This window comes from Stegostoma tigrinum, chromosome 18 (assembly GCF_030684315.1).
Source record: "Stegostoma tigrinum isolate sSteTig4 chromosome 18, sSteTig4.hap1, whole genome shotgun sequence".
NCBI classification, from domain to species: domain Eukaryota; kingdom Metazoa; phylum Chordata; class Chondrichthyes; order Orectolobiformes; family Stegostomatidae; genus Stegostoma; species Stegostoma tigrinum.
This window is the reverse complement of record NC_081371.1, coordinates 22,072,949-22,095,974: the sequence shown is the minus strand read 5'-3', so window position 1 is coordinate 22,095,974 and position 23,026 is coordinate 22,072,949. Positions and strand designations below refer to the sequence as shown.

The window sequence follows — 23,026 nt, the reverse complement described above, 5'->3', positions numbered from 1 at the left end:
TGAAGTGTAAACAAAGGAAAGAGAAGATTCGGGGATGGGCCAGGTGATGGTGGGAATGATGGAAATTGGAAGAAATATTAATGAATTTTTTTTTAAAAATCCGGACAAGTGTAGAAGCAGCGTCAATGATATAATCAAAATACTGGGCTGCAGTTGTGGGAGAGGAACCAAGTATGACTCGAGCAACGAATATTCCATATACGCCACAAAGAAACAAGCATAACTTGGACCCATGTGGATACTTGTGACGGCATGTTTAACCTGGAGAAAAATAAATGAGCTAAAAGAGAAATTGCTCAATGTGAGAATGAGCACAGCCTGGCAAAGGAGAGTGCTGGGATAGGGACAGCTCAAGCCTTTCTCGTGGAAGAAGCAGAAGGCCTTCAGATCATTGTGAACAAGGATGGAGATGTTGAGGCTCTTTCAAGGTTGGCAAGAGGAGTCCAAGAAGCTGGAAATTGTGGAATCTCTGTAAAACATCAGAAGAATAATGAGTTTTCGGGGAAGAGACTGGACAGAGAAAGAAAGGAGAGAGTCATGATAGGAAAAAAATAAGTTAAGTGAATAGGAACAAACTGAAATAATGGATCTGCCAGGGTAATCCTGCTTTTGGATTCTGGAAAGGAGGTTGAAGCAGGCTGTACAGAGTTTGGGAACTATGAAGTTGGAAACTGTAGAGGAGACATTTCCAGAGGAGATGAGGTCGGTGAGGGTCCTTGTAAAAACAGCTGGATGTACAGTGGTGGGGGTATAGTTCAGGAGGAGGCAAGAGAAAATGCCTGAGGATTGGCACTCAGCCTCAGCAAGGCAGAAATCAGCATGCCTGCACCACTCTTATTGGAAAGTTGCATTACAAGCCCAGAGTTAGACCTGAGAGAATAAAGTACAGCAATTCAGAGGGTGACAGGTTAGAATGGGCAAGGAGAGCAGAGAATTTAAGGCAGCCCTTGTCGCATTGACTGTTTTTGATGAACAGATCAGGACAGAAAGAGAGATCCAGGTTGAGGAAGAGTATTGGAGATAGATGAAAAAGACCATGGAGTTAGAAGAGGAGTCCTGCCCAGAGAGGTGGGCAAAAAGGCAAAAGTGAAAAAAAAATGAGTTAAATGTCATGTTGTACCTGAAAGTTATTGAGGTGCAGGCAGTAAGGACCATATTTGAGGCCTTTGCTGAGCATGGATTGTTTGTCATTGGAAAGAGAAAGGTCAGATTGTACAGTAGATACATAATGAGAGGTTGGATTAGAAAAGGAGATAAAGCCAAAAGGAAGGGGAGAGGAGGAAAGATCCAAAGGGACATTGATATCTTTCAGTTGTTGGAGCTTGTGTTCCTTAACATGTGAAGGGATGCAAAAAAGATTTATTATTACAGAATTAGTAGGAACTGCTGATGCTAGAGAATCTGAGATAACAGAGTGTAGAGCTGGATGAACACAGCAGACCAGCCAGCATCAGAGGAGCAGGAAAATTGATGTTTCAGGTCTGGACCCTTCTTCTGAAGGGTCTCAACCCGAAATGCCAGCTTTCCTGCTCCTCTGATCCTGCTTGGCCTGCTGTGTTCATCCAGCTCTATACCTTGTTATTTAAAAAAGATTTACAGTTGAATTGTCAAATGAGGTGAAGATGAAATGGAACTGGGGACTAGGAAAGCTTTGAAATAGTATGAAGCAGTACTGCTGAAAACAGAAATCAAGAATATGCCAGTGATGGTGCACATCTGTCTGAATAACATTGTATGTTTCAGAGATTCCTGCATTCCTGTGTGAATTCAGAAACATAAGGGATAGAAATTCAGTTAGAAACTACATAGTCAGGTCAAAGCTGGAGGCAGACACTGAGGAATAATCAAACACCAGGAAGAAATAAAAATGAACGCAGGCAAATAAGTTGAGAAACAAAATGGAATACAGAGAGAGCCAGAACTTCTTTGAGATGGATATTCCAGGAAGAGAAGTTACAGTGAATTAAAGAGCTAATTAAGAGCAAAGTTTTGTGGGTGCTGAAATTTTAAATAAAAACAAAGTGCTGAAGGAACTCAGTAGGTATGACTGAACTGGGAGTGGGAAACTGAGTATACACTTTAGTCCAATATGATTGTTCGTAAGAACTGAAAGGAACTGTAAAGGTAAAGGGGTTTATGCTGTGGAAATGTAGGGGGTGGTGGAGAAGAGGAGCAAATGGAACAGATAGTAAAGGTGCCCCAGAGTAATAGCGACATGGAGTGCTGGTAATAGTAGAGAAGCAGTTATCAAAATGGCTGTCAGCAAACTGATCAACATTTGTAAACTCACCAACCAGGAAGCTTGTCTCAGGCAGCAAATTCATTGGTCCCTGGTCTTGATGGTAATGGAAGATTAACAAAGGAAACTTGTTATTTCTACACAATTTGAAGTGATCTAGAAGCATTTATGTTGATTACAGATAATTTATACCGTTATGGTTATTTGATTCTTTGTCAAACTAAAATTCAGACCTATAAGTTAGAATTCAGACAATTTACTCAATTGGAGGAGGGGGCTCCACAAATATCCCCACCCTCATTGATGGAAGAGCCCAGCACATCAGCGCAAAAGATAAGGCTGAAGCATTTGCAGCAATATTCAGCCAGAAGTGCCGAGTGGATGATCCATCTCAGCCTCTTCCAGTGGTCCCCAGAATTACAGATACCAGTCTTCAGCCAATTTGATTGACTCTACATGATATCATGAAACGGTTGGAGACACTGGATACTGCAAAGGCTTTGGGCCCTGACAACATTCCGGCAATAGCACTGAAGATTTGTGCTCCAGAGCTTGCTGCTCCCCTAGCCAAACTGTTCCAGAACAGTTACAACACTGGTATCTACCTAACGATGTGGAAAATTGCCCAAGTACGTCCTGTACTCAAAAAGCAGGACATATCTAACCTGGGTGAATTATTGCCCCATTTGTCGATTATCGGTTAAGTAATGGAAGGTTTCATCAACAGCACCTGCTCAGCAATAACCTGCTCAGTGATGCCCAGTTTGAGTTATACCAGGGCCACTCCACTCCTGACTTCATTATAGCCTTCGTTGAAACATGGACAAAAGAGCTGAATTCCAGAGGTGAGGTGAGGTGAGAGTGAGAGCCCTGGATATCAATGTTGCATTCTACTGAGTGTGGCCTCAAGGAGCCTTAGCAAAACTGAAATCAATGGGTATCAGAGGTCAAACTCTCCAGTTGTTGGAGTCATACCTGATACAAAGGTAGATGGTCATGGTTGTTGGAGGTCAGTTATCTCAGCTGCAGGACATCTTTGCAGGAGTTCCTTGCGGTGGTGTCCTAGGTCCAACCATTTCCAGTTGCTTCATCAATAACCTTCCCTCTACCATAAGGTCAGAAGTGGGGATGTTCGTTAATGATTCCACAATGTTCAGCACTATTCATGACTCCTCAGATGCTGAAGCAGTCCGTGTTCAGTGCAACAAGATCTGGACAATATCCAGGCTTGGGCTGACAAGTGGCAAATAACATTTGCGCCACACAAATGCCAGGCTATGACCATCACCAATAAGAGACAATCTAACCACAGTCCCTGATATTCAATGGTGTTACCATCACTGATTCTCCCACTATCAACGTCTTCGGTGTTATCATTGACTAACTAGACCCATCACATAAACAGAGTGGCTACAAGAGCAGGCCAGAAGCTGGGAATACTGTGGCGAGTAACTCACCTGACTCCTCAAATCCTGTCTGCCATCTACGAGGCACAAGTCAGGAGTGTGATGGAATACTCACCACTTGCTGGGATGAGTGCAACCCCAACAACACTCAAGAAGCTTGACACCATCCAGGACAAAGCAGCCTGCTTGATGTGCATACATCCACAAGCATCCACTCCCTCCACCACCAATGCTCAGTAGCAGCAGTGTGTACTATCTATAAGATACACTGCAGGAATTCACCAAATATTCTCAGGCAGCACCTTCCAAACCCATGACCACTTTCATTTAAAAGGACAAGAGCAGCAAATATATGGGAACACCATTACCTCCAATTTCCCTTCCACGCCTCTCAACATCCTGACTTGGAAATATATCACCATTCCTTCTCTGTCTCTGGGTCAAAATCCTAGAATTCCCTCCCTAATAGCATTGTGGGTCAGCTTACAACAGGAGGACTGCAGCGGTTCAAGAAGGCAGCTCGCCACCAACTTCTCAAGAGCAGCCAGGGATGGCCAGCTAGTGACACCCACATCCCACAAATGAATAGAAGGACTTGGCTTTGGATACTGTCATCTCTGCTTGGCTCAAAGATTGAGAAGGGAGAAATGATTTCAATTCATGAGAAACTAGCACCAGTGCTGGGAAAAGGGGAAGCTATAGCATTAGGAAGGGCATTGCCCAAGTTATGCTGAGAACTATGTCTTGGCAAATCAAGCAGCTAAACTGTGGTAGGACCTTAAACAAAATTGAGAGGGAGGAAAGAGCAGATAAGTTCAAGTGATATGAAATTGATCAATTTAAGGTGAAAGGACAGCACAATGTTGCAAATTAGTGATCTGAGGATGGAACTCAGAGTGTGACAGAAATAGACAAGGTGTGCATGTAAAATCAGTTTGCTAGCACAATAAAGTCAGAAATGGGAAACATGATGAAAGAACAAAACTGAAGATTCTTTATCTGAGTTAACACAGCCCATATAACAGATAGATCAGTTAAACTTACAAATACAAATAATAGATATGGCCTAGTTACACTTAAGAGACATATTGCAAAGTGGACAATAAGTGAACAAGAATATCATTGTGGACAAGAGTTGGAAACAAGCTGCAAACCTGCAAGATAATAAAATGTGAGGCTGGATGAACACAGCAGGCCAAGCAGCATCTCAGGAGCACAAAAGCTGACGTTTCGGGCCTAGACCCTTTTCCAAGTGAACACACCACTTTTGGAAAAAAGTTTTGTTGAGGTTTTAAGCTTTAACCCCTTTGTCTCTGTAAAGGCTAGATATTAAAGCCTGTTTTTTGTTGTGATTTTTCTTCTGTAATTGCTTCTGTCTACTATCTCACAAGCGATTTTTTAAAATTTAGCGTTTTGCCTATGTGACTGCTAGCCATTGAATCTACATGGAAAACAATAAATAGCTGTTTTCCTATTAATGAAGTAGCTGTCAACTCCCATAGTCAGAGATGTACCAGAGACAACATAGTCTGAGATATATCAGAGGCATGTTGAGATTTTTAACATCTTCTTGTGCATATCAATGTTTTTATTTTTGTTTTTTACCTGGCAGATCTAACGGTAGAGTGTCTGAAGACTTGTTTTCCTTGTCATTTTGGGATGATTCTTGAAACTTACTGATATGACATCCGCAAAGAGTTTTTCTAGGCATGCCCTCGGTAGACCACTTTTAGAAGTTTCCAGAAACTTGGACAATTGAAGTTCCAAATGTTATGTGCCCTGTGACACCTCCCTTAAAAGGTCAACGATGGCCTTTTAAAATTGTGCGCACTAATTTTATCTTATTTTAAAATTGCAACATACTAGAGTGTACTCAATATGACAATATATAGGGCAATTTGTCATTGTAGAAGGATAAACAGGAAGGAGAAGTGGCTGAGGTATCTGATAATAGATGATTTAATCAATACAGTGGTGACGAATCAAAAGGAGAAATTCTGGAGAAACTCAGCAAGTCTAGCAGCATCTGTGGAGAGAAATGCTGCCAGACCTGCTGAGTTTCTCCAGCAATTTCAGTTTATGTTTGTTTTAGTTCCTTGTTTTATCATTGTAGTGAGGAAAGATCTTTGCTCAGAGAAGCAAGATAGAATCAGTTTGGTCAGAGATAAGAAATAGCAAGACAATTAAGTCACTTGGGAGAACACTTTATTATCTCTAAAAGTAGGGCAAGAGCATAACTCAAGCAAAGATGGGAACTTGAAAGGAAAGTACTTGCAAACAATATGGTTGATTTTAATCATCATCTCGATTGAACACATCAAATGGGTAATGGTAGATTTGAAGATGAGTTCATGAAGTGTGTTCAGCATAGTTCATTAGAACAACAAATATGGGACCAACCAAAACACATATGGGGTTTGAACCATGACTTTCTAATGCACTGAAAGAGAGCTACTAATGAAGCATGGCTGATTATGGTGTGTAATCTTAAATTCTGCCCGGTAATTGAATACATTGAGTTATTTAGTGGGATGTCATTTTTGTAGTTAGTTGATACTAATTTAGTTTTGGAGACTGACAGATTTAAAAACTCAGACTTTGATCAAAATTGTAGATGTAACTGATGGAATCTTTGCTTATCTTTCCTGGTAGGATTTATTGTGTAACTGACATTGATCCAGACCATCGCAAGCTATCACAAAAAGAAGCTGTAATTCGTTACCTTACTGGACAGGAACCAGATTTGGAATGTGAGTATTATCACACAGAACATTATCTGTACCTTGACCCTATTGATAGCATAAGCAACAGCAACTGAACAGACTGCAAAACTCAATATTTCACTCATCATGAGAAAAGTCTTGTGTCATCAGCTGAAAATAGCTACATTTATAACACTCAATTAAGCTTTGTCAGTTAAATAACTAGTTACTATAAAATGTTACAGGAATCTAAGCTTGTAAATGCCTTTGGGGGAGACAATCCTTCAGTTTGTATCCAGTAAACAGCTAGTTTCCAAGTGCCATGCAGAGGAACCAGGCAAACTGCAAAAGTTCTGGATCTTGCAGCAGTCAGGAAATTAATGTGTTAAATCAAGAATAGTTGAAATTGCTTTTTCCTGCATTGCTAGTGAATTTACAATGTACCTCCCACATGTTAGCTTGCTATGCTGTCAGTTCCAGAGAACAAGGGATCATTATTTGTCATGGCAGGGCATTGAACAGGATCTACAATTAGTTAGACTTGCCCTTGCATGTTTAGGTTTTATTAATTTTAGTATGTCAATTTGTTGAGCTCATTCTTAACATTGTAATGAGAGGAAACAGCATCTGGCATATGAGTAATCAGGGCAAAGAACTGTGTTTCTCCTTCACAAACTAAATTGAAGAATTGTGAATTTTTAATAAATCCCCAACAGCATTGAAAACCTGAAAGAATGCAATCCAACAGTGGTAATAGTTAATTTTCAGTACCTGAGAGGCATTAATTAACACTTTTATCTCATTTTTTAAAGAGTACTTAGCCTGAAATGAAAACACAGTCATTTCAGTGTTCAGTTTAGTTTATCTCTATTGTACAAGGACACCAGTTTAATGCTGTACATTGCATTATAATGACTAACCAAATAGATGCTCAATTTCACAAATGTTGGGGTGGTATATCTTGGATTGCAAATATTTGATCTTCACATTTAGCCACAGAAATGCCTTCATCTAATGTGGCAGTATTATTTGTACATAAATAACACAAGTGCTATTAGCCTTCAGTTTGTCTTCACAGAAAATTATGAACCAAGATGTTTGATGCATTGTTAATCTCATTTAAGAGATAAATAACTTAAAATATAACAAGTGGTTTTTACACTTTAAATATTGCTTACACATTTAGTTTGCTACCATTTTCTGACTGCATGAATTATATAGATAATTTCCATTTGCCTATGACTGCCTGGCATGTATTTTGAAGTGGCAGGTCCTATATGTGACAAGCAAAATAAGAACATACCAAACGGCCTTGAAACTGCTTGACCATGTCCTGAAGCAATTTTAACCTCACATACCAAATGGGAGCAGGTGTAGACCATTCAAACCCTGTAGACTTCATTCTGTAAGATCATGGCTGTTCTGCCCACAGCCTCAACTCGTCTTTCATGCCAGCTTCTCATAGCCCTCGGGTCCTCCATGTTTCAAAATCTATTTACCTTCTTTTTAAATGCTTTCAATGATCTAACCTCCACAGCTCTCTAGAATAGAGAATTTAAGGCATTCACTGCTCTCAAAGAAGAAATTATTTCTCCTTTTAAATGAGTATCCTTGTATTTTTAGACAATAATGCTCCAGTTAATGTATTCCTTAAACCAACTTAAAGGACTCCCTTACAATTTCTATTTAGAAGGATCATACCCCACCTCTCCCCATTCGTGATATGAGGGTATAGCTAGTCAGGTAGCATTTATTGCGCAGAGGGCAGTTAAAAGTCAACCACATTGCTGTGGGTCTGGAGTCACATGTGGGCTAGACCAGGTAAGGATGGCATTGCCAATACATACGAAGAAACCATGATTGTACATTTTAGGGACCTAGATCCTTCAAGGCTGGAACAGGCAAAATTTTGCAGTATTTCCAAGTTTGCCATCCACTTTCACGTGAGGAGGTTGCTGAGAGTCTGTATTGCAAGACTGTAGAAAATATTGCATTCTTACTCTTTAGTTGCATTGGGCACGTGTGAAGATTGTAGCTACTTCCATAGAACAGGGTTGTATACATATTGCTTTGGAGTATCATACTTCAACATGTATGACATGTACAGCATTTGCAATGGGCCCACTCTTTGTGTGACCATTCAAGTGTATCAGGTACTTGACATTGCAAGCAAATTTTATGACATGGCCATCAGTGGACCAAATATTTTATTCTGCATATCCATTAGCATTCTACAATAGCTCTCTACATTGAAGTGCTTAGGTAAGTTCTTTGTGGCAAAACTTGTGCGTGACCTTGCCCTATGGAGATCTGACATCTGAACTAATTCTGATCCCATTACTTAGCTACCCATTGTGTCACCATGTGCACATTCTGCTTCTATTTATATCCAGAAATGCTCTTGCACACAACTGAATGTTTTTTTCTCCCCAGTACTGAATCACTCATCGTATTTTTTCACCTGTTAACCCATGTACTTCAGTTGATTAATTTACACACAAAGCCTGTTAAGGGCAATGCAGACCATCAAAAGTGATGAGGAAGGAGCTAAATTGAAATGCAATTGTAAGGGGATGCATTCAACCTCTAAGCTATCCTCAAAATTATATGTGGTGTAATTATCACACCTGGTGGCTATGAACATTAGAGCAACTGATGGTACTTCGTTTCATGACTCTCTTTTTGCACTTTCCTCTTGCTTTTTCACCACTGCACCATCAGATTGCAATTGTTGTGCTTCTGAAAGGAATAATACCAAGATTAAGTTGTAGTTAGCTGAAGAGGAAAACTAGGTGTGCATGTTTAGACCAGCTTGTAAAGCAGAAGAGATTGTGAGATGACTGGTAACTGGGATGTGGAGAAAATCTGGAGAGAGTTTTCATAGAGGAGACACTACAAGCTTATGTAGAACTCTAATATGTAAATAGAAAGCAAATAAGTGAAAGGGTCGTCTTGAAATGAACACAGATTGCAGAAGAGTTATTTGAAAGAGAATCTAACCATAAAGTACCAATATGAAGGCAAACACAGTGACAGTAGAAGACAGCAAAAAAAGAGATACTAAAGTAAACAGCAGCAAGCATTGAAGAAAAGTCTAGAATGGTAGCATTCCACAGCATTACCTTGACAGCAGATCAAAGTCAAAGAAAGAAAGACTTTAAATTCACCAGGAAACAACTAGTGCAAACTAGGGATGAAAATCCGAGTATCAAAATGGAGAACAACAGGAAACCATAAGAGCTTCAATCCGGCAACATTCTGGGATTCAGAGGAACATGCAATCATCACACCCACTTCCAGAACTACTCCTAGCTGATGAAGGCCCACTATCGGCTCAGAAGGGAAAAAATGGAACTTGCTTTACCAGGTATTGAACAACTTCCAGATTAAACAAAAGAGGGCAAAGCTATCCAATCAGTACCCAGCTTTATGGAATCAGAGCCACCACAAATGACATATTGACCAGACAAGGAGAGGATGAGACATTCCTTTCTTACAGGCAAGTTTTGCATGCCTCCATGTAAATTTTGGCATCTGTAAGACCATGATTATTGAATGTGTTAAATTTAACAGATAGAAGCAGAGAACAGGGAAGTCTATTCTGAGGAAAGGTTACTGGACCCAAAACATTGACTCCGTTTTTTCCCTTCACAGATGCTGCCAGACCTGCTGAGCTTTTCCAGCAACTATGTTTTTGTTTCTGATTTACAGCATCTGCAGTTCGTTCGATTTTTATTTAGGGAAATCTGTTGATTCCTTTATCATCAACTTTTACATAATAACATGAAATTGTACACAAAGTAACCTAAAAGATTATCTAATACAGGACTGCATAGTTGTCATCAAGGTGATATAATTGAGAGAATACAGGCACTTCTTTCCATTACCAGTGGAATGTTAAACAATTAGATGAATTTCAAACTCAACAAGTAATCAGTTCACTTAGCTTTCATGTCTTGAGATCAACTTGTTTATGCATTCTTAGACCACCTTCCAAGTCTGTTCCAGGATGCTGCTTGGGCAGGAGGGTCTGAGATATGAGAACAGATTACACAGGCTGAGATTGTTTCCTTTAGAACAGTGAAGGCTGGTAGCAATCCATTAGAGGTGTGTAAGTTAATTCAGTTGCCTAGACAGTGAGTTTATAGTGCACAGTGATGCAAACAGCACAGGTTCAGTTCCTGCACTGGCTGAAGTTTCTATCAAGGTCAGAGATAATGGGAACTGCAGATGCTAGAGAATCTGAGATAACAAAGTGTGGAGCTGGATGAACACAGCAGGCCAAGCAGTGTCTTAGGAGCACAAAAGCTGATGTTTCGGGCCTAGACCCTTCATCAGAAAAGGGGGATGGGGAGAGGGTTCTGAAATAAATAGGGAGAGAGAGGGAAGCAGATCAAAGATGGATAGAGGAGAAGATAGGTGGAGAGAAGAGGATTGGTGGGGAGGTAAGGAGGGGATAGGTCAGTCTGGGAAGGACGGGCAGGTCAAGGGGGCAGGATGAGGTGAGTAGGTAGGAAATGGAGGTGCGGCTTGAGGTGGGAGGAGGGGATAGGTGAGAGGTAGAACAGGTTAGGCAGGCTGGGACGAGCTGGGCCGGTTTTGGGATGCACTAGGGGGAGGGGAGATTTTGAAGCTTGTGAAATCCATATTGATACCATTGGGCTGCAGGGTTCCCAGGCAGAATATGAATTGCTGTTCCTGCAACCTTCGGGTGGCGTCATTGTGACACTGCAGGAGGTCCAAGATAGACAGTCGTCTAAGGAATGGGACGGAGAGTCTGCACTTAGCCTGAAGCATGATGATCCTCATATTAAACTGATTACCAACCATCTCTGTCTCATGAGAAAACAACCTTCCAGGACTGTGGCAACTTCACCTTTTACAAAATTACAAGGGGCATTAATGGATGGGAAGACCTTTGGAAGGGGTAAATAACTAGGGCTGAGACATAAGGTAAGAGGTCGAAGGCTTAGGGAAGAGTTGAGGAGAATTTTATTTCATTAAGAAGGTGGTAGATGTCTGAAACTCAATGTCTAAAAGGGTGATTGAGTGAGAATCACTCAGCATTTGAACATTATTTAGATATTCAAAACCATTGTGATAGCCTCCAGGGCTATAGGCCAAAAGCTGAAAAATGGGATTAATGAATGAGAAATTTGTTGACCAGCATGGTCACAGTGGGCTAAATGACCTGCTGTGCTGTAAGTGTTTAAGCTTATAAATTCTCACCGTCTTCATTCTCAGAAGATTGCTGTTGTTCCCCTATTTTGCCTGCTCTCAGAACATTCCCTTTTATCTGCTCCAGTAAAGAGCATTGCATGCCGTTATCTTACAGGGTACCCTTTCTGGGTTATACTGCAAAGGTCCACTAGAGTGATCCAGGCAGCAAAGGGAGGCCTAATGCCTGTTCCATTATGGCTTTTGTGGAGGTGCGAGCAACGTTGTAACTTAGTCCTGTCTCCGTCTCAGGGTTTTGGAAAGGTGGCATTAGCCGTGTTTGGAGGGTTAGCACTTGCCTTCCAGCAGCCAGCCTTGTATGGCCCGAGCTCATTGGAAAGAGGCAGGAGCTCGTGAGCTCTCCAGTATGAAAAGATTATGGCAACTCTGAGGATACATGACACAGACCTCAAGAACTTGGCATCAGTGGACATATATAATTTGAATTTTGAACATCAGCGGCATGGAAGCCTTTTCTGTTGATTGAACTCTGGAAGTTGGTGTTAGGGTGCTCTTAAAGCAATAGGGGTACGGTCTATGAAGCCCTGGACCTAACGAGCACAACGGTTGGTGAAGAATCTCCATTGCCCAAGTTGCATGACCCTCATCATCATAGAGGAGGGGCAGCTGTATTCTTTACAAAATAGCATCAGTTACATCCCAGATACATTTATGCGTTGAGGATTGGAGATGCCACACAGATCCCCAATTTCTCCTTGAACTGAATCACTGGCATAAAATTCAGGACAGCTTGACCTTGACAGCCAACTAAATGGGATTTCCATCCAGTCCTGCTGAACACAAGCCCTGCTCCAGTAAATTACATTGTCCAGCAATGATAGATTAGAACATCCTTTATCAGTGCCTTTGCCGCCTTTTAGACTGTTGAAGAAAATAGCAGAGAAACCTGTAGCTCCAGGATTTCAATATTCTCTTCTGCCTCCTTGGTGAAGCGTCACCTGCCGCTTCTCCCTCAGCATGCTGTGCAGTTGCCATTGGACATTGCTGTTCTTCCAGGATTCATTGATTATGTGTTAATTACTGACTCCTTCTATGTTGTCTTCAGAGTTCACCAAGGTCGCAATAAATCTAGCTATTGTATTCTCCATGTGACAACTATTAGCAAATAATCTGCGGGGAGTGAGGAAAAGATAATACAGCTTTATTGAAGGTACTCCTGTCACATCCATCACAATGAAACTTTGTTATGCCCTCCCAGAGAGTGCCATGGAGGCTTCCCAAGGTGGTCAATGTCACTCCTTTATGAGGACATCTGAGGTATTTGCTGTTATCCACTTTTACGTTTTGCAAGCAAAATTTTCATGCTGGCATAGAATGCTGGCAGTAAACTACCATGACAGCACCCACTCCCACAAATAAAAGAGCACTTTTTCACATCACAAAACATGTCCTCACATGCTTATAGCTCAATGTGTGAATCAGGCTGCAAAGCATTGTCTTCTTCATTATTGAAGATATTTGTGAAATGAGCAATTCAGATTCTGCTTTACGTGCCTTGTTTGCTTGAAATCATAATTTTTAACATGCATTTTTGGATAATAATGACCTACTAATGAGTGCAAATTGAAGCCAGATTGGTGCCATTACTGAATCAGTGAAGTAATGATTACTGCAATTGTCCCTAATAGGGTTTCCGCTTCCAAGAATTTTAATCTACCCCTGAAGAAGTAACAGTAGCTTATGTTGCTCACTTTTCATGCTGTACCAGCCATTTTGTGTAATTTTTGTACAGTTAACTTTTGACCTGATATAGTAAGGTTTCAACTTTGGTTCAATGTGAGTGACTTACTGGCTCCGCTTGTGGTGTATAAATTTCCTACCATCCTTGAATATTGTTGTTCCTGTGGCCCCTGTGACCTTCTAGTCTCCCCCATTTCTGTTGAGCACCTTTACGCAAGTATTACTGTCACCACGTTACCCCCAAAACCCATGATCTTGGAAGTGTAATCATTGACCCTCCATCCTTCCCATGTAGGAGCCAAAGCTACTATGATCAGTTTGAATTACCCTCTCCCCCGACTTCTGGCTCTCCCAGTTCTCTCCCATCTGTAGGAGGTCCCAGCTGACTATCTCTATTTGACCCCTGGTACAGTCATCATTCCCTAAGTGGTGCAGTACAATGAAGCCCATTCCCAAAACATAAGGTTGCTTGCTTTCCTCAGGTCTACAAGGATTGCTCCCTGCTGAACCCTCTGACCATTACTGACCAAACCCACCAACTGACTAGGAAACAGAGCCCTCAGAGATAATGGGAACTGCAGATGCTGGAGAATTCCAAGATAATAAAATGTGAGGCTGGATGAACACAGCAGGCCAAGCAGCATCTCAGGAGCACAAAAGCTGACGTTTCGGGCCTGGACCCTTCATCAGAGAGGGGGATGGGGAGAGGGAACTGGAATAAACAGGGAGAGAGGGGGAGGCGGACCGAAGATGGAGAGTAAAGAAGATAGGTGGAGAGAGTATAGGTGGGGAGGTAGGGAGGGGATAGGTCAGTCCAGGGAAGACGGACAGGTCAAGGAGGTGAGATGAGGTTAGTAGGTAGATGGGGGTGCGGCTTGGGGTGGGAGGAAGGGATGGGTGAGAGGAAGAACCGGTTAGGGAGGCAGAGACAGGTTGGACTGGTTTTGGGATGCAGTGGGTGGGGGGGAAGAGCTGGGCTGGTTGTGTGGTGCAGTGGGGGGAGGGGACGAACTGGGCTGGTTTAGGGATGCAGTAGGGGAAGGGGAGATTTTGAAACTGGTGAAGTCCACATTGATACCATTAGGCTGCAGGTTCCCAGGCGGAATATGAGTTGCTGTTCCTGCAACCTTCGGGTGGCATCATTGTGGCAGTGCAGGAGGCCCATGATGGACATGTCATCTAGAGAATGGGAGGGGGAGTGGAAATGGTTTGCGACTGGGAGGTGCAGTTGTTTGTTGCCAACTGAGCGGAGGTGTTCTGCAAAGCGGTCTCCAAGCCTCCGCTTGGTTTCCCCAATGTAGAGGAGGCCGCACCGGGTACAGTGGATGCAGTATACCACATTGGCAGATGTGCAGGTGAACCTCTGCTTAATGTGGAATGTCATCTTGGGGCCTGGGATAGGGGTGAGGGAGGAGGTGTGGGGGCAAGTGTAGCATTTCCTGCGGTTGCAGGGGAAGGTGCCGGGTGTGGTGGGGTTGGAGGGCAGTGTGGAGCGAACAAGGGAGTCACGGAGAGAGTGGTCTCTCCAGAAAGCAGACAGGGGTGGGGATGGAAAAATGTCTTGGGTGGTGGGGTCGGATTGTAAATGGCGAAAGTGTCGGAGGATGATGCGTTGTATCCGGAGGTTGGTAGGGTGGTGTGTGAGAACGAGGGGGATCCTCTTTGGGCGGTTGTGGCGGGGACGTGGTGTGAGGGATGTGTTGCGGGAAATACGGGAAACGCGGTCAAGGGCGTTCTCGATCACTGTGGGGGGAAAGTTGCGGTCCTTAAAGAACTTGGACATCTGGGATGTGCGGGAGTGGAATGTCTTATCGTGGGAGCAGATGCGGCGGAGGCGGAGGAATTGGGAATAGGGGATGGAATTTTTGCAGGAGGGTGGGTGGGAGGAGGTGTATTCTAGGTAGCTGTGGGAGTCGGTGGGCTTGAAATGGACATCAGTTACAAGCTGGTTGCCTGAGATGGAGACTGAGAGGTCCAGGAAGGTGAGGGATGTGCTGGAGATGGCCCAGGTGAACTGAAGGTTGGGGTGGAAGGTATTGGTGAAGTGCATGAACTGTTCGAGCTCCTCTGGGGAGCAAGAGGCGGCGCCGATACAGTCATCAATGTACCGGAGGAAGAGGTGGGGTTTGGGGCCTGTGTAGGTGCGGAAGAGGGACTGTTCCACATAACCTACAAAGAGGCAGGCATAGCTGGGGCCCATGCGGGTGCCCATGGCCACCCCCTTAGTCTGTAGGAAGTGGGAGGAGTCAAAAGAGAAGTTGTTGAGTGTGAGGACGAGTTCAGCTAGGCAGATGAGAGTGTCGGTGGAGGGGGACTGGTCGGGCCTGCGGGACAGGAAGAAGCGGAGGGCCTTGAGGCCATCTGCATGCGGAATGCAGGTGTATAGGGACTGGACGTCCATGGTGAATATGAGGTGTTGGGGGCCAGGGAATTGGAAGTCCTGGAGGAGGTGGAGGGCATGGGTGGTGTCACGGACGTAGGTGGGGAGTTCCTCGACCAAAGGGGAGAAAATGGAGTCCAGATAGGTGGAGATGAGTTCGGTGGGGCAGGAGCAGGCTGAGACGATGGGTCGACCAGGGCAGGCAGGTTTGTGGATTTTGGGAAGGAGATAGAAACAGGCCGTGCGGGGTTGAGGAACAATGAGGTTGCAGGCTGTGGGTGGGAGGTCCCCTGAGGTGATGAGGTCGTGAATGGTGTTGGAACAGCAACTCATATTCCGCCTGGGAACCCTGCAGCCTGATGGTATCAATGTGGACTTCACCAGTTTCAAAATCTCCCCTTCCCCTCCTGCATCCCTAAACCTGCCCAGTTCGTCCCCTCCCCCCACTGCACCACACAACCAGCCCAGCTCTTCCCCCCCACCCACTGCATCCCAAAACCAGTCCAACCTGTCTCTGCCTCCCTAACCGGTTCTTCCTCTCACCCATCCCTTCCTCCCACCCCAAGCCACACCCCCATCTACCTACTAACCTCATCCCACCTCCTTGACCTGTCCGTCTTCCCTGGACTGACCTATCCCCTCCCTACCTCCCCACCTATACTCTCTCCACCTATCTTCTTTACTCTCCATCTTCGGTCCGCCTCCCCCTCTCTCCCTATTTATTCCAGTTCCCTCTCCCCATCCCCCTCTCTGATGAAGGGTCTAGGCCCGAAACGTCAGCTTTTGTGCTCCTGAGATGCTGCTGGGCCTGCTGTGTTCATCCAGCCTCACATTTTATTATCTAGGAAACAGAGCCCTAATTGACCACAGCTCACCCCATGTAGTAATGTCTTCACAATGCTTTAACTAACCTACCAGTAATTGCCAGACTGTATATATTTGACCTACAGGGCCAATTGTACCCGAATCCCTGGACTGCAAGGAATGGAGCCCTGGACAGTGGTAGTACAAAACGCCTGACTGGCATTTGTGGTACCTCTGACTGACAGTAGGACCGCTTCACGCTGTTAAGGATTGCTCCCTTTGATTTTCACAATGGCCATTTGCACAAAACACATGTGGTATGTTGCCACCTAGCGTGTGTGACTTCTGACTTTGCCATATAAGATGCCAGCACATGCTGCAGGTGTGATATTTACATGTCGCGGTGCTGCACCACCAACATGCCAACCCTATAGCACCGATAGGTTGCCTGTTCAATGCACTCTGTCACATGCTGTCGCCTTTCTCTCTCTCAGCTGAAAAGCAAAGCAAGGCACAAAAATTGGAAGCTTGTAACAGTGCAAAACACTCGGGGCTCGAAGAAAACAATATGAGTCATACATAAGCTAATAGCTGGTAACTCAGCTCTAAAAGTCATGTGCACGGAGGCCAGCAGCCTGTAAATGCTGAAGTTAATGAGTATGTATTGAGAAAGCAATGTAAAAAGCACAGAGTTTTATAACCTACAAGCTAATTCAAAGTAAGTGAACATTAAGAAAGCAGTCTAAGACCCATAAGTTGCATTTTTGTCCCTGCATGCGAAGTGACCTGGAAGAAGCACGCAGGTCATAGATCTCCCTGATTTTCAAAATAAAGTGCGAGTTTGTCTAAGAGTAGGCGTGATGATGTGGCAAGATGATGGTTTGCCAATGCCAATTTGCATGGATGCAAGGTCAAGTGGGAAGATGGCCTTGGAACTTGCAGGGATGTTGTTGTAAAGCAACATTCACACAATGGCTGAGATCAGCATTTAGCAAACTGCAGCCACGAGGACCTGCTCTGATTTAAATGGAGAGGCAATGGTATAGTGGCAATGTCGTTGCATTTGTAATCCAGAATCCCACAGTAATGTTTTCAAGAGATAATGGGAACTGCAGATGCTGGAGAATTCCAAGATAATAAAATGTGAGGCTGGATGAACACAGCAGGCCCAGCAGCATCTCAGGAGCACAAAAGCTGACGTTTCGGAAGGGTCTAGGCCCGAAACGTCAGCTTTTGTGCTCCTGAGATGCTGCTTGGCCTGCTGTGTTCATCCAGCCTCACATTTTATTATCTTGTAATGTTTTCAAGACATGGGTTTGGATCCCACTTTGGCAAATGGTGAAATTTGAACTCAAATAGAAAAGTCTGGAGTAGAAAGCTAGTCTAATGATAACTATGCAACCAACCACTGTCAGTTTACTAGTGAACATTAAGGATGGCAATCTGCCTTCTTTACCTGGTGTGATCTACATGTTACCCCAGATCCATAGCAATGTGTTTGACTCTTAGCTGCCTTCAGGGCAGTAAGAGATGAGTAATAAACACTGACCTTGCCAGTGATGCTCATTACCCATGAATAAATGAAAAGAAATCAGGACTCTGTGCCATTGAGTCTCTATTTGAAAGAGAGGAGGATTGGAAGTGTCATGCAAATAAGATGAGTTAGAGATTTAATTAGATGCAAATGCATGGAAATAATGTATTCTGAAGTTGTCATTTAAGAGAAAAACTTTTCTAAACAGCAAGAATCTGATATTTTCATTATCATGGAATTTTCTCACCTCTGTCACCATTATTCTTGCCACACTAAGGAGGGGATAATTCTGCTCCTAACAAAGAGACAGAACAACATTTTACCATCCATAAAGGAGGACCATGTTCATAAATTTAAGAAAATTCTGAAAACATTGGTGAATGCTGACCCAACCTTCAAGGACAAATGTGAATTTGCTTAGTTTATAGTCAACGTCTTGGTTCACATTGTCAAAGCTTTGATAAAATTAGTGAGCCTCAGTTAAGAGTGATAAAGATTCCTGGGGACAGTAGATAAGAAACCAAGTAACTAATCCAATATCAATTGAACTCTTGAAATAGATGTTGCTATAAGGCAGACAATGATATGGAGTATCTATCAGAGAAAGACTTTCAAAAGGATTAAGAAATTGTTAACTTTTGCGAAGTATTGGTGCATTACAATCCACAGTTATCAACAATAGCTCCGGATTTAGCACCCATAGGTTTGGGTACAATAATGCTACATATCCCATAAGATGTAAAACGTAAGCCAATATATTATGTTTCAATGACTGCAATGGAAACAAAGAAAGGATTCACTGTAATTGAAAAGTAAACCTTGCAGCAAAGTGAGTGTGGGGAAGTTCTTGGACTATGCTGTGGGGTTGAGGTTAAAAATTCAAAAGACGACTAAGCCATCGATTTCTCAATATGAAAACATTCTCCAATCATTCCTTCATATATTGAGTTTCCTCTCTTCAGATTATTGTCCACTCCACATCCCAGCATGCTGCCTTCAATACCCAGAATTGACTTGCAATACTTCCTTACCTCAGCAGTGACTCCCAGTAATCCTCCTTGATTTTCATTGAGCCAAGCCCCCAACGCTAATCATGGCTCAGCCCCTGATCAACTTGGATGGACAACCCTGACTGATCCTTATGCACTTCTTTGACTGACATATTACAATTCCTCAACTGGTTGCACCTCATCTGCAGGATTTATTGTGGCCCATTCTGTGGACTGCAGTAATCCAGTCCTCCAATCCTGAATGCCCCAAGCAGAGTGTCCAGGCTCTGGACTGATATTGGACACTAATTACCAGTCTGTCTTTATGTCAGGAATTATCACTCTCATTTCTACTTGATTGGTTAGAGAGTGGGAAATTGCCTTGTCAATGAGGCAGGATTAAGTGCTAATGGCATGCTAATGTCGGCCGATGGATACAAATAAGTCTCTCACTATTCAGTTGTGAGATTCTCGTCTCAATATTCAAAACTTGGTTAGAGAATTGGATTATTCATTGTTGATGTCAACAATCTCATTGCTGCTGAGCTCACCCTATTTTCTCAACTGACTCATCAATGTCCACAGGGGTTTGGAAGATTCTGCCTATAATCATTGTTTTTGTATTTATGGTTAACATAGTTCATCACAAGGTTAATATAAGAGTTTTTGTCTACAGCTAAATTTTTTACTATATTACATTTTACAGTCAGAAAATGTACAAGCCCTTTATCTGATATATTTATGTATTTTTTTCACTTTCACTGTTCTTTATCAATCAGTCTGTTCTTAGTATCTGCTTATTTATATAACATTGCAAACATCATTCTAATAACTGTTAAGTATATGTTTCCATGTTAACACAAGCATTTTTAAATCTAGTATTGAGTTCTCTACGTCAATTTGTCAGTCTAGATAAGTCTGTTTTTCCATGTTTTTATCTATCTAAATTTATCTACCATTCCACGTATTTGCTAATATCTATTTGAATTTTTTTATGAAGGTGATGAGGAGTTGCTGCAAGAGGTTCTCTTTGATGCTGTAGTAACTGCTCCAGTTGAAGCTTACTGGACAGCTATAGCCATGAACATTTCTGAGTAAGTGTGACAATTGCAAAAAAACTTCTAACAATAATGAAGTGTGTTTTAGAATTATGCTAATTGTCAGCATTTGACACTCTTCTACTTTTAAAGATAAGTGAACAGAAATTTTACAAGGTATAGTTTTGTGTCGGGGGGGCAGGTATCATCTGCTCCATGAATGCAATCATTTAGGTGTGTGTTACTGATTAATTATTGCTTTGATTTGATTGTATATCTGCTGATCTATGAATGTATTTGTCAACATTCCTGTTGTGGAATATCTTGAGTATTTGTTGATTTATCTTTAATAAATTATTGACTTCTTGATGTTCCCATTAGTTTAATTTGTTAATTCACTTGCTGTCCCAATTAATTATTGGTGCCAACTATTCCATTCCTGATTGTTTTTTCATTTTCTCGGGATATGGGTGTCACTGGCAAGACTAACTTTTGTTGCCCATCTCTAATTGTCGATGAGAAGGTGGAGGTGAGCTGCTTTCTTGAGCTACTGTAGCCCATTTGATGCAGATATATTCACAGGGTACTTGCTGCTAAGTTTACCCGCTGCTTCATTAATCTGTTGACAGCTGACTGCTATATTTTGATTTGTTTGTATGTCTGAAGTTCTGTTAATTTAATTCATTAAGTCACTGATGCAATCATAAATAGTAACTTGTGCAAAGTTTGTAGAATAGAAAAGAGTGAAAAATATTCATTGAATATAGAGGTTATGATTTATATTTTACATTTATATTTTAAGTTTAGTGGCATAGGCCTCCATAATATTATCAGGCTTACTTTATATCTGGAACCATTATCACTTCATTATTTGACATATGGCAGATGGGCAATTCATGCTTTTATCCTGATACTATACAGAGAAAAGCACACATTTTGTCAACTTCCTTTAACTTTTCCACAGAAATAATAAAGATGGTGTTGAAATGGCTTTCCTGGGCACTCGAGCAGGCTTGATGCGAAGTTGTCCCTTTGTAGGAAAGGAGAAGAGCTCAAACAAGTAGGTGCAATTTAATCAAATATTGGTATTATCTGAATTGATGCTATTTTTGGATAAGTCATATCCCAGATTGATAATTGGCTTAATAGGTCATATTTTGTTTTGGTTTTAACCTGGTGGTCTCTCACTAAAGCATAAGCATGCAGTGTCCAGATTTTGTCTTAACAATAAAGCAGAAGTTTATTATGTAAAGTAAATTAAGGTAAATAGAATAAACCAACATATAGTTATATCAAAAATTTTTTTTAAATTTTAAAAAACACCAGAATGGCTTTTTAAATTACTTGATAAGTGTAGTATAACTGCGACTTTAACTCTTAGACTAGCTGTGACTTTAACTTCTAGACTAAAGATACTCATAACTTATTCTAGAAGTTATCATATATGCTCAGCTTCAAGAAACCACTTCAAGTTTGGAACAACTACTAATTAACCCAAAGATGATCTAGTTTTACTATTTTCTCCCTTTCTCAGGAGTGCTGTTCCATTCATGCATCTCCATATAAGTACTTCACAGAAATTCCCAAATCAAAATAAAATTAACACAAAAGTATCTTCCAACAAGCTATGGGCATTTCCCTTAAGTTTAAAAATACTCCCTAAGTTTTGACATTTCTAACAGAACTTAAAGTGCAATGGTTCACCCTGCCAAGTCATAAAATCTTTAAGGAGACACAAACCCATTAGGATGTCAAAGTGACCTTCGCAAATTGATTTTTTAAAAAAATGACCATGGCTACATAACTTCTTACCAGTTAATAATTAACTTCAGGCATGCAGAAAACCCATATGTTATTAACTCTAAATTCAAAACTCAAATTTGAATAAATAATATTTTATATATATAAATCTCATATCATACAGAATTATGTGCACTCACATTTCATCCTTTTAAGGGTAAGATAAATTGCAGAGAGGACTTCATAATTTACTGGAAATTTAACAAATTATGTTTTGCAAGAATATGGTAACTGATTTGTTAAGCTTTTCTGTTGAGCATTAAAACAGTTAATTAAGTATTCAGTTGTTGGCAATGCTGGCAACTTTACGCTTCAGGCATTACTAGATTAGTTTTAACTGAAAAAGCCTTCTGTATTTGCTACGTATAGCAAAATTGTAAATGGATATTTGTTTACATCTACCTTTTTTTATCATAATTTCCAAAGACGGTAAATAGCCTTTGCTAACATAGTTAAATATTTGATCAAGGCAGTGATAAATTTGCTGTAGATCCATATGGATATAATTGGGTGAGGTTATCAGTCAGATTTCCCTTGCCTCCCACACAATCTAACATCTGCTGTTCTTTATTGGGGATGCAGTAAAAATTGTCATGGATTTTCTACAGCTTAAGTATTTGTTTCCCTGATCCTCCTCCTACATGTTATGATTCAACAGGGTATTTAAATTTTGACTGGAAATCTCCTTACAGCTTTTACAATTATCCTGCCGTAACTGTACAATTAACAGCAAAGACGTTTAATTCTGTCAGAAGTTTAAAAAAAACAGATTGCTTCTTTATTTATCTGATTCCCAAGTGGTTCCATGTTGTTGTCTCCTACTTGTCACAATGCAAGCACTGTCAATTTAATTATGATAAAGGATATCTTGTATTATGTAAACGAATGACTCCTGCCTATTTCCTCCTCCATTATGAAAAGTATCATAAGATCCATGTCAGGCCTTGTATTAATTTGGAACCGACATAATCTTCCACTGCCTCTGTAGACTGGGGAAGAATTGCAGCATAAACTATCAGAGTCTGCAGAATAGTGGTGCTGCACTGGATTTGTAGTGCCATGTTTAATGAAGGGCCTTCCAGAAGCACATCTGAAGAACAAATGAATGAGATCTCAAAGAAGACAGATTAGACAATATCTGCGGAACATTGCCTTCTCCAACCTATAAGTAAAGAGGCAACTGTCCCTTGTGTATTTTACCATGACACATTCATGCA

General features: G+C 41.7%; 1 protein-coding gene across 9 annotated transcripts in view; it reads left to right on the top strand.

The window, feature by feature from the left end:
- The window catches only part of LOC125460896 (voltage-dependent calcium channel subunit alpha-2/delta-4-like), a 403,518-nt gene that overhangs the window by 157,013 nt on the left and 223,479 nt on the right, over nucleotides 1–23,026 (top strand). For all 9 annotated transcript variants that reach the window (XM_059652381.1, XM_059652382.1, XM_059652384.1 and 6 more), the window contains 3 exons: nucleotides 6,298–6,395; nucleotides 19,973–20,066; nucleotides 20,974–21,069. In XM_059652381.1, the coding sequence (XP_059508364.1) occupies nucleotides 6,298–6,395; nucleotides 19,973–20,066; nucleotides 20,974–21,069 (288 nt within the window). The remainder of the gene's footprint in view (nucleotides 1–6,297; nucleotides 6,396–19,972; nucleotides 20,067–20,973; nucleotides 21,070–23,026) is intronic.